Below are 12,673 nucleotides of genomic sequence, written 5' to 3'. Positions count from 1 at the left end.
ACCTGTTAATTCGAGGCAGTCCCTCTAGCCTCGCACACTTAGAAGAGAACAGAGATGGCACCCTGTCCAAACCCCAGCTCTGCCACTGACAAGACGCAGGGCTTTGCGACAGTTACTGTACCTGTCTGGGTCCTCCCCAAGTTTCTCACTTGTAGTTTGAAAGTGTTTAAATGGGTGACTGTTGGTAACTCTTCTGATTAAAATAAATAAATAAGCCAAGTCCCATGGTGCTAAGTCTGTTCCTTTCTTATTTATTTAGTCATGGAGAGTTGATCTCTAGTTGTGAGAGCAACAAGCATGCCAAGAGTGTGGTGCATCCAAAGATCTCTGGAGGAAATCCAGAGAATGACTTTTGGCAGCCCATAGTCCCTCATGGCATGCCTAAGTCCTAGCCCTTCCTGGAATGGCTACTTCCAGAAATCACAAAATAATGACTGGCTCTTCAGTTCAGTTCAGTTCAGTTGCTCAGTCATGTCCGACTCTGCGACCCCATGGGCTACCGTGTGCCAGGCTTCCCTGTCCAACACCAACTCCCAAAGCTTGCTCAAACTCATGCCCATCAAGTGAGTGATGCCATCCAACCATCTCATCCTCTGCCGTCCCCTTCTCCTCCTGCCTTTAATCTGTCCCGGCATCAGGGTCTTTTCCAATGAGTCAGCTCTTCACATCAGGTGCCCAAAGTATTGGGGTTTCAGCTTTAGCATCAGTCCTTCCAAAGAACACCCAGGACTGATCTCCTTTAATGGACTGGTTGGATCTCCTTGCAGTCCAAGGGACTCTCAAGAGTCTTCTTCAATACCACAGTTTAGGAGAATCAATTCTTCAGCTCTTAGTCATTTTTTCACATTGTCTCCCCCTTCTTAGAAAGTTATTATATATATCTAATTCCTCTTAAAGAAAATTATAGAAAAATGGAAACTAACATGAGGTCTACAATAATTTATATTTTCTTAAAGCCTCTGTACCTTATTGAGACAAGTGATGAAATTTGAAAAAGGTTGGTGGATAAGATAGTAGCAGGGCATCCATGTTAAATTTCTTGATTTCAGAAACTGTACTCTGTTTATAAAAGAGAATGAATGTCCTTGCTCTTAGGAAATATTCACTGAAGTACTTAGAGGTAAAGGGGACTGATACGTGTAACTTACTTTAAAATGGCAGATAAGTAGGACGTAGAAAGCCAGCAAGCAAAAACAATATAGAGAGATGTAGACAGAGAAAAAGAGAATGACAAATCAAATGGGGCAAAACATAAACAACTGGTGAATCTGAGCTTTCTTTACACTATTCTTATAATGTTTTGTAACTTTGAAATTATATCAAAATGTTCAGTTGCTAGCGGGAAAAACTTTTAATCTACAATGATATAATATATAATAATTATTGGTTTGTCAGTAGATTGTCAGTAACTCTATAAACATTATCAGCAATCATCAATAAGTATTGAGACTTGTTCTCTTTTTCCCAAATGATAAGGAAGAGTGGACAGTGCCACAACCTTTTCCCTGAAACATGAATGCAGAGCTGGGTTTGCTGTTTCCAGTGACTGCACCTACAGAAATTTCTCTTTGCCTTTGGTAGAATAATCTGGTCCACATTTATCCATATTCATCAAGTGCTACAGTGGAAATCAAATACTAACCAAAGCCTTTGTCCAAAAGCTAAGCTGAAATAAGACATGATTGCTTTTGATGTCTTAAACACGAAACTCTTTGATTGAAAATAGTTAAATATTCAATGATGAGGCATTTCTGTCTTGTATTTTCAGAATGGCTTCCCTTCTGAGCAAATTTAGGATAAAATTTGCAGACATCCATGTCATTGGTGACATCAACGTTAAGCCAAACAAAGAAAGGTATGGAATATTTAACCAGATGCAGTTTATCCATGGTAAACTCTCCCCTCTTTTGTGTTGATTATTAGAAGGTTAAAATGTTACGGGTTTACTGCTGTGACTTCCTGATAGGATGACATAAAAGGGGATTTTAAATAATCATGACACAGAGCTATCAGGTTCTAACGGAAGGAAAAGTTTTTAAGGTGAAGATGAGCTTGAGAAGAACAACTGCGGAAACATCGTTTAGTTAGCATTTTAGAATTGCCTTTCGCGTTATGCTTTCTATGGTGGTAACAGTAGCAGGAAGCATAGGCTCAGAAAATTCTGACCTGAGCAGTCAGGGTAAGTTTACATTATTTAAAGTTACTGGTGGGGCATTCTGAATGGGAAGCCTATGAGAGCCCCCAAAGGGGATTTCTTTTTTTTTTTCCAAAGGGGATTTCTAAAACTATCTGAAGCCTGGCAAGGAAAGGTATTGGTTCCAAAATTTTAAAATGAAAAAAAAAATTGAAATAATTGTTTAAATGCCTTCAAAACAGCATCACTTTAACCTCATTAATTTTTAAATTTGTGAAGTCCATGGTATTTGAAAACAATTTGTAGGTTAGATCTTCACAGGAGTTCCCAGAGGTATAAGAAGATTGTCTGGAAATTACAACAGATCATAAATTAAAATATTTAGAGCAATGACTTCACAATTATAAAATATTTTCAATTGTTTACAGTTCAAAATCATGTTTAGTGTTGCATCTGTATGCAGTTTAGTACATTTGATTTGGTGTGGCATGGTTCCCCAAGGGTGGAAACAGGAGATACAAAGGTCTCAGTATGGCATAGGTCCTTGCTAGACTCAGACCTCTTCTCATTCCTGTTGATCACCATTTCTCCTTCCTCCTGTAGTTCTTGATGAGTTGCAACTCCACATTCCTCAAACCTTCTTGCTCTATCCTTCTTCTGATTCACTGTTATCCCAGATGAACTTAGTAACTAACTGAAAATTATCCAGATTTAAGATGCATTCTTATTGACAAAATGGCAACCTTGAACCTCATGTCATTTGAGGGTATTCATGATTCCTCTAAGGCTATGCGTCAGTTAAAACAGCTTTACAAAATGTCTTAACTGAAATAAGAAAGCTAGGATTGACAGGGCTGACCTGGATTATTATGATGTAATATTTCCTTATATCATAAATACCACTAATGCCTTTCATTCCTATATTTCTACAGTTATAAAGTTAAGAAAAATTAAGAACAGATTTATCATTCTCCTTGGTAAATGGAATTAAGATTTTTATATGAACTAAGTTGTCATGCAGTAACCTCTGGTAGCCTTGCACATTTCATTTGAAGAATTTTAACTCCTAAGTCATTGCCCCTTGGCACTTGCAGGGATGTGATCAAACAGGCTCATCTGATAGCTCTAATTGGAGGAAACACATTCTCTTCTATAACACAGCAGGTACAATGATTCCCCAGTATGTGCCACTTAGCACCAGACCACAGCCTGCCAGCTCTCTGCCAATACAGGACCGTTTACTGTTGTCTAGAGCATAGTTGAGGAGGAGAAGCGGGCAACAGAAGATGAGATGCTTAGACAGCATCACCAACATGAGTTTGAGCAAACTCTGGAGATAATGAAGGACAGGGAAGCCTGACGTGCTGCAGTCCATGGGGGTCACAAAGAATCAGACGTGACTTAGCAACTGAACGACAACGAGAGTGTAGTCACAGTGTCCCCTACTGAACTGGGATTCTCTATAAGCCCTGGCTCAATGCTGGCCACAGATCAGTCAGTCACCTGCTTCTTGTAACTGAATTCTTCTTGCTGGTATTTGTCTTAGCAGCAGCTAAGGACTGTCTGCGCTTGCTGATTAATTTGTTTCTATATCCTTTGCCTCTTTACCCATCAATATGATTTTTTCTACCCAAGTCCCTGTATCCTTCCCTCTGTTTTGTACTAGTCTCTGCCCAGCAGCCATGGTCACCTGTATACCCATCCTTTCTGTTCTATCACGGAGGATGTTGCTGCATCTCTAACCATGCCTCTTCCTTCTTTGAGTGTCCATCACAGCCTAGATGCGCTTCATCTTCGTACCCCTGACCTTTGTTCCATGGTTTCCTCTTCTCAAGGAGAAAACTCTATGCACGGTCATAAGAAACAAAGGACCAAGGCATTTGTACTTTTGTCCTGGTCTCTAAATTTGACTTTAGACACCATTCTGACGGTGTTGATTACATATGCTCTGCATCCTACAATGAAGAGATCTATTTCCCTTTCTCAGGAAAAAAAAAATTAATTCATTTTCACAGTTCTGGAGATTTTCTCTGTGATATATCAAGGTGTTGAGGAAGATGCAAGGAAAAAGAACATTCTTAGCAGAATAACTGTAGTTAATGTATCCTGATGTGAAGACAGAAGGTGACCAAGAAGAGGTGTGCTAGAAGTACCATCCTTCTCTTTTCAGTTTCAGCTATAACTGATGCCATGTTACTTCATAAAACAGCCACATGTCTGATGCTGGCGATGCCTTTTCCAGTATTTGAAGATAAGTTTTAGAACAGAGACTGGTCATTCAGTAAATCTCACAAATGGCCACTTCCCTGGTGACTCAGATGGTAAAGAATCCATCTGCAATTTAGGAGACGCAGGTTCCACCCCTGGGTAGGTAAGATCCCCTGGAGAAAGGAATGGATACCCACTCCAGTATTCTTGCCTGGAGAACTCCATGGCCAGAGGAGCCTGGCAAGTACAGTTGATGGCGTTGCAAAGAATCGGACATGACTGAGTGACTAACACTTTCACACTTGACCACACCTGGAATCTTTGTGATAATTTTTAAAAGGCAAATCCTCGGAGTGGTTTAATAAGAGAAACAGAACTCTTCAGTGGCCTGATGCAACCCCAGGCCCAGGGCCCAAACCTTACAACACTGGCTCAACTTCAGCTTTCACAGGGGCCTTATGGCTAGACAGCCCTGGTCTACCATTAACAACCATCTCCTGATTGCTGTTCTTCCTTGATCACTCATTTTCACACAATGTTAGCAATAGTTCACCATCAATGATTTCCATGTTGGAGGCTAATGTTAAATGTCCTTCAGCTGCTTTTAATAGAGCTTTCAACTACTCATAAAACATGAGTAAATCTTGATGGAAACATTCTATCATAGAAACGTTATCTATAAATACAGTAGAGTAAGGGTGAAAGGGAGGAAAAAGTTAAGTTAATGAGAAAACAATTGGGCAGGGGAAACTGAAAAGCTCTTGTGGCTAAATTCTTTTTTATTGTATAGACTAAATTAAAAGTCATAGGCCAAAAAGACAGCAATCATTAAACAGAAATCAAAGAGAAACTGGAAGCAATTAACTAGATAATTTAGTTTAAATATGCTAGTGTGATCACAAAAACAACAAATACATTAATGTTTGAGAAGAAATTTTATATGAATTTTAGGGGAAATTTTTATGCAGTTTAACCTTGTTATTATGAGGAACAAGGATGGGAAAGGCAGGAAAGCTGTAAATTAATTTTTTTAATTGAATTCATTCTCAAGTGAGTCTGAGTGAACTCCAGGAGTTGGTGATGGACAGGGAGGCCTGGCATGCTGCAATTCATGGGGTCGCAAAGAGTCGGACACGACCGAGTGACTGGACTGAACTGAACTGAGCTGAATACTTAAACTATTCTAGAATCAATTTTAAGATATAATAAGAATGATCATGGGCTTCCCTAGTTTCTCAGTGGTAAAGAATCCACCTGCCAATGGAGGAGGTGCAAGAGACTCAGGTTTGATCCCTGGGTCAAGAAGATCCCCTGGAGAAGGAAATGGCAACCCACTCCAGTATTCTTGCCTGGGAAATCCTATGGACAGAGGAGCCTGGCAGGCTACAGTCAAATACAACTTAGCAACTAAATAACAACTGTAACAATAAGAATGAGCAGATTTAATAGAGACTCAAAATAGAAATCTAAAAAGACCTTTGGACCACCAAGCTATGAGCCACTCATTGCAGTCAGTGAAATGCTAGATCAAGCTTGCCTGGCTTATGTGCCCAACTTAGCCAATCTGACTGGCAAAAGGGATAGAATTGTGCTGACTGGCTGATATTGAGGATAGAGTCATTCTCATCCAAACTACAATGGAGAAACGTAGTATGGATGCCTGGGGGGACAAGCAAACAATCTTTATTCCACTTTCCATTTCTTAGGAAACTATTTTTGAAGTGGTCTTTCCAAAAAGCACCTGGAGTGAGAGGAAAATAAAACTCTTATCCCTGATCAAAATAACTGTATGTAAAGCTTAAACAGAGAAACCGTCAACTGCTAACCTCAGTCCCATGGTTGTTGAGTAAAATGAATGTCTTGCTTGTACAGGGCACTGCATACTTTTCAGAGCATGGCCATCCAAATCATCCTACTAACACTCGCATCAGTATCACACCAGCTCTGAGCAGCCATTGTTACCCCTGTTATAGGCTAGGTTATCCAGGTCAAGGAGGACAATGGAAGAACTGGAGCAAGAACCCAGGCTCTTCTCTCCTAGACCAGCACCTCTGCACTGATGACCACCAAGGTCTCTGAAAGCACAGCACTGTTGGGAGAAATAGCAGATAAAAAACATGGTTGAAACAATAATTGGGCATATCAGTCTTATTCTTTCCTACTCGTTGTCTACCATTCTGAATAAGTCAAAGCATCAGAAATCTACTGCATTAAGTATCTCTTCAATCTGTTAACAGCAGCACACTGGTGGGAACAAACTACTCCTTAGTAATCTCTGTACTTCCATCTGCAAGTCCTAAATCAGGAAAACTGATGAGACCACTGAAATCATTGTGCTAAGTCACCTTACTTCCCTGGTGGCTCAGAGGTTAAAGCGTCTGCCCAGAATGCAGGAGACCTGGGTTCGATCCCTGGGTTGGGAAGATCCCCTGGAGAAGGAAATGGCACCCCACTCCACTACTCTTGCCTGGAGAATCCCATGGACAGAGAAGCCTGGTAGGCTACAGTCCATGGGGTCGCAAAGAGTCGGACACGACTGAGCGACTTCACTTTCACTTTCACTTAAGTCACTTTAGTCATGTCTGACTCTTTGTGACCCTGTGGATTGGAGCCCTCCAGGCTCCTCTGTCCATGGGATTCTCCAGGCAAGAATATTGGAGTGGGTTGCCATGCTCTCCACCAGGGGATCTTCCCAACCCAGGGAATCAAACCCACGTCTGTTACATCTCTGCATTGGCAGGTAGATTCTTTACCACTTGCACCATCTGGGAAACTGAAATCATTGCTTCATGCTTTAATTCCTTAACCTAAAAGCACATTAATTCTAATTATCACTCATTCCAAAGTTATTAAGTTTTAAGTAAGCCACGATATATAAAACCAAAGAAAACTATTTATATTTGAGATCATCTTATAGTAGCATAGGGAAGACAACTACTCCTATAAATTATGTTTTGTTTTGTGCTATCATTTAAAAATAAATCTTATGAGATTCTTATGATAGACAAGAATGAGATTTTTCAGCAATTTTTAAAATGTTCTACAGTTCTGAGGTACTGCTCCTAATTTTCTAGTCAATGATTTTTTCTTAATTGCTCTAAAATGGCCTCAGATTTTAAAATGTTATTGATTTTTGTTCTTTCCTCTAATGTGCACCTGAACAATAGCCATTTGAACATCTCAGGCAGCAACATCAGACAGCAGGAGGACAAAGGCAGCATTATTTACAGCAAACATTCAGATTGTTCTATAGCCATTAAACTCACTCACTTACTATTCTCCGACCTACCCACAGCCTCCTGCCATAAGGTGGGAGCTGCCATGTGGGCTAAAGGTGAGGAGGGCAACCCTATCTAACTCTCAGGGATGCTGGTTCATCTCCTACATTAATTCATGAACATCTCCCATAGAACCTGTAAATAAGCAAATGGAAACTCATTTATGGGCTAAAGTGTCTATGTTAAAACTGTGCCTTTGACTATACTATGTAGAACGTGTAATTGCAGAGTAATTACCATCTATGTGTTTGTGTGTTTATATTGAGGATTTATTAATAATACCTAGTAGGCTATCAAGGCCTCATACCCCTTAAGGTCTTTCCTTGGGTAGGGAAGCACTATGATAGCCATGGTTTTACTCACAGTCTCCTGCAAAGATAATTCTTAGAAGATTTGCATGACATTCAGCTCTGATTCTGCAGCCAGCGTACCCAGTCACACCTGGAGTATCTGTGAAATAATGAGTTAGTTTCCCACTGTGAGGCCTCTTTTATAATTCCAATTTCAGCTGGAAAGTCTTTGAAGAAATGATTGAACCATATCGTCTCCATGAAAGCTGCAAAGATTTAACAACTGCTGAGAAATTAAAGAGAGAAACTCCGTGGAAAATTACAGATGCAGAACTGGAGGCAGTCAAGGAAAAGGTAAGGACTTTTCTTTCTTAATCTTTACTTTGCTATCTAACTAGCTGAAAAAGAAAACAGTGGTTGATTTAAAGATCAAGAAGTAATGTATCTATTATAGAATTTCACTTATTCGAGATCTAGGGTTTCTGCATATTTCAAGTCCTTTTTGAATCATATTAGTGAATGTGAGGATTTAGAAAACTGCTTTCATTTTTTAGTATAAAATCAAGTGTTTTAAGTTGAAAACAGGCTGTTGATACATATTGCAAAGTCTTCTTTCCAATTTAATTTTATAGAAAAGGAGACAGACCCATCAGACTAAAATAATTTCAGTCAATACATATGCAAAGTAAATATAGATTGCTCACAGTTTGACACAATAAAAAGAATTTTAACCTGATATAGCTATAAAAACTTACATAGGGATCTGAGAAAATCTGTAACTGGAACACTGAATATGCAAGTTGGATCTGGAACGTCTTGTAGGATGGATGTGAAATGGTGAGCTTTTCTAGAGAACACAATAAGACGGGAGTTACCTGCATCTGGCTTGAACTGAATGAAGTTGCAACAGTGAGGATGATGAAGAGGGCAAGGACATAAGAATAAGGCAGAAGAATTAACATCTGAATTGGATTAGACATTCAAAGAAAAGGACCTCAAGAAGCTCTAAATTACAAAATTTAAATAAGCCATATTAGGAGCTGAAGTTGGAACAGATTAGAGCAGGAGATATTAAAAACCTTTCAAATTTAGTAGAAAAAATACTGAGCTAAGAATCATAAACTCTGTGTGACAAAGTGCCCAGCTCTAACAAAAGCTTTTCATATAATTGAACAAATCACTTATCTAAGCTTTGGCTTCTGAACCGGTGAAATGTGATAATAAATATTACTCTCATCACTACAAAATAGTTAATGTAGTTATTTTTCCAAATGAGTCTTTTGGTGACTCTTTCATTGAAACCAGTCTCCTGTGCTGGTAAAAATCAAAGAGTTTAAAGAAAGATTAGACTAGGGTATAATCTGTGTGTTTAGCATACCAAATTAGTATCAAGATTAGGTTAGGTTTCTTCCACAGCAAACCTGTTCCCAGCACTGGCCATTCTCATCTTTTTACTGTTATCCATGTTGCTTGCTTGTTTTTTCTTTCCAGAATTTAATAAGCCACTATACCTCAATGGGGCTTCCCAGGTGGCTCAGTGGCAAAGAATGCACCTGCCAAAGCAGGAGACATAGGTTCAATCCCTGGGTCAGGAAGATCCCTTGGAGAAGGAAATGGCAACCCACTCCAGAATTCTTGCCTGGGAAATCCCATGAACAGCGGAGCCTGGCATGCTGCAGTCCATGGGGTCACAAAGAGTTGGACATGACTTAGCAACTTACAACATAACACAGTGGTCTTATTCTTTATATTTCTAATATTTTCCACAAGTTTCTAAAACACTAAGTTTCCAAACCTGAATGAAAAGGTTTTTTTTTTTTTTTTTTTTTTTTAAATGAGGCTTTCCTACTTGTCTCTAATTAGAGGAAAAAAGATAAATTCTCATTCATAATTCTGAGAAACCACCCTCAACAAAATCTGAATGTTGTCCACAGAGTTACCGCCAAGTTCGACTGAACGAACTCTTACAGGAGCACTCAAGAGCTGCTAATCTCATAGTCCTGTAAGTATCATTGCAGACATTTAAGACTGTTACAGAGAAATCTCAGGTACATGGGTTAATCAATATAAAAGCCCAAAACTATTCGGGTGGAAAAGTTAAATTTGGAACATGTGGGAAAATAAATACCACCCTAAGACAATGGGGCCCACGGGCTTTAGAGGGCTCCATATGGACTTTACTCCAGACATGCTCCACCCAAAGGGCCAGGACACACGACACCTAGAACCCTTATTCCCTGTCTAGACCTCTGTCTAGGAATCTGACCCTGGAATTCCCTGCCAATTAAGCCCCAAGTTGGTCAAGGTTCACAGGCCCCTTCCCTGGATAGCTGCTCCTGAGATGTGGAGTCCATGGCATGTTCTCAAGGCTCCTTACCATGTGGGAAGAGGCCAGGGCAGGAGAAAAAAGAGTGGGCTTTTCCATTTCCACTCTTTGTCCTCCACCCCACAAATATTAGGGGCATACCTGCTGGAAATAAGAATGCTTATCTAAAGATTCATTGCTAAACAAGAAAACCAGCAATTTCACATTTATATCTCATGATCTAACTCCTAGGTACAAGGGTATGTCTTCAAGCAAGGTCTACACTGGAAGACCATTCATCTAAGAGATAGACTGGTCTCCTGAGTTGGGTGATAGAGCCCAAATAGCTATTTCTCCCAAATATAATAAGAGCTCTAAAATATTAGCAAAAATCCTTCCCCCACCCCTAGAAAAACGGGGAGAGGTATTGGTTGATCACATTTTTTATTTAAAGAGTGAAAATCTATTTATGCTTTGCCTCTATTCTAATGGGCTTCCCTAGTGGCTCAGATGGTAAAGAATCTGCCTGCAATGCAGGAGACCCAGGTTTGATCCCTGGGTCGGGACTATCCCCTGGAGAAGGGAATGGCAGCCCACTCCAGTGTTCTTGCCTGAAGAATTCCATGGACAGAGGAGCCTGGCAGGCCTCAGTCCACAGGGTGGCAAAGAGTCAGACATGACTGAGCCACTAACACTTTTACTTTTTTTCACACTTTCTATTCTATTACAATGTCCAGGCCTATTTTTCTGGTTTGTAAATATTTGTATTATCTGAGAAACATCTCAGTTTAACATCTATATTCAAAATAATTTCAGTGCTTTCATTTTGTGGAGGAGGCATATATAAGGTTTAGGCTACTTGTTATTATATAGCTCAGATAGCTAATGATGTTATGTTGGTACTAATTGTCATGTTTGTTCTTTATTTTTCTTGCATGCTGTCAGGAGCCTTCCAGTGGCAAGAAAAGGATCTATATCAGATTGGTTGTACATGGCTTGGTTGGAAATCCTCACGAAGAACCTCCCTCCTGTCTTACTAGTTAGAGGAAATCACAAAAATGTCCTGACATTTTACTCTTAAAAGATCTTTATCCTTAAAGATAAAGGATTAGAACACAGTATGAATAATTAGGAAACAAGTTCCAGTACTTTATGTTGTAAATGTGATCTGTGGATATTCAAACCTAGAAGACTATCCTATAGGCTTCCAAGTAAATTTTGCCATTTTTAAATTATTACTTAATGGGAACTATTTTTTTAATCAGTTTAAGGGGGTGTCAAAGCCAATGCTACCCCTAGAAAAACATCTTGTCAATTTAAAAACATGAAAATTAAGCAAACATATGCTGCCTTATTACGCCCGTGAAAACTCAACTTATTGTAAGCTTTTCCAGGCACACCTAATCTTTTATTTGCTTCTAGGGCCTGGTAGTGGCCTCAGCCCCACAGCAGTTTCTCATTAAATGCTTATTGACAGGCTGGTATAGTAACCATGGGTGGTTATCAAAGGAAAAGACCAACTGGGCAGGAAACATGATTATACTTGGCCTTCTGAGAAGCTTACACTCACAAAGAAGATTTGAAAATCAATAACTAAAAACTTTAAGAGGTAACCTGAGTCTCCACAATGTTTAAAACACTTACCTAAGTAAGGTTATTTAATATAACAGATTATATACTGAGAGTGATCTGAGCAATTGCTGACAACATACAGCTTCAATTTGGGGCTGACTGAAAAATATATTAGCTGAAAGAGGAAGCAAAATATATTCTGATTAAATATGCAATATATTCTGTTCTTAATATATAAATTTTAATTGCTTTCCCTACTAAATATTTAGACATTTTATTATTTTGAATATTTTCTTCTAATTAAGTGGTTAGCATAGATGAAGTCTTCATAGATGTCTAATTGGAAACCCAATATCACACATTTTCAAACTGTTATAAAGAAATATATCCTGAATCATATTTTTAGTTACTTTATATAATGATTGTAGAGAGTTAAAAGATAATTAAAATTTGATGTAGAAAAATTTGCAAATTTGGAATATATAAGTATTGATTTTTTTTAATTTGTTAGTATTCATACAATACTTAATCATATTAAAAACTACCAAAATTTTTTTCTGATGGATGCGTTGATTATTTTTCCCTGACATATTGTGACTGTTTATTGTAACTGATAAAAAATAGAAGGGGGAAAAAGTCAACCTGAAATAAAAGCACTCAAATTCGTTTGCTCTGGTCTTGTTTTTTCCTTTCAGTCACTAAAATCACACTGCAGTGGTGTTATCAGATGTGAGCCTGAAAATTTCAATCAGGTGCCTCACTCATTTGCAGGTTGTTTAAAGCTGGGGTTCAAGATTAGGATTTCAAGTCAGACTCGCCTCAGAAGGATGACTAGGAAGGGAAAAGGGAAACGGCAAAGCGTAAGAAGCAGGATATCTGTATTCTG

At 38.9% G+C, this 12,673-nt stretch overlaps 1 protein-coding gene across 3 annotated transcripts in view; it reads left to right on the top strand.

The window, feature by feature from the left end:
- The window catches only part of SLC12A1 (solute carrier family 12 member 1), an 87,994-nt gene extending 75,559 nt beyond the window's left edge, over nt 1-12,435 (top strand). For all 3 annotated transcript variants that reach the window (XM_019968881.2, XM_070797600.1, XM_070797599.1), the window contains exons 24-27: nt 1,769-1,855; nt 8,129-8,264; nt 9,845-9,912; nt 11,161-12,435. In XM_019968881.2, the coding sequence (XP_019824440.1) occupies nt 1,769-1,855; nt 8,129-8,264; nt 9,845-9,912; nt 11,161-11,296 (427 nt within the window). In that variant the 3' untranslated portion in view covers nt 11,297-12,435. The remainder of the gene's footprint in view (nt 1-1,768; nt 1,856-8,128; nt 8,265-9,844; nt 9,913-11,160) is intronic.
- Nucleotides 12,436-12,673: the final 238 nt, after the last annotated feature.

Source organism: Bos indicus, chromosome 10, assembly GCF_029378745.1.
Source record: "Bos indicus isolate NIAB-ARS_2022 breed Sahiwal x Tharparkar chromosome 10, NIAB-ARS_B.indTharparkar_mat_pri_1.0, whole genome shotgun sequence".
NCBI classification, from domain to species: domain Eukaryota; kingdom Metazoa; phylum Chordata; class Mammalia; order Artiodactyla; family Bovidae; genus Bos; species Bos indicus.
This window is presented reverse-complemented; position numbering and strand designations above follow the sequence as displayed.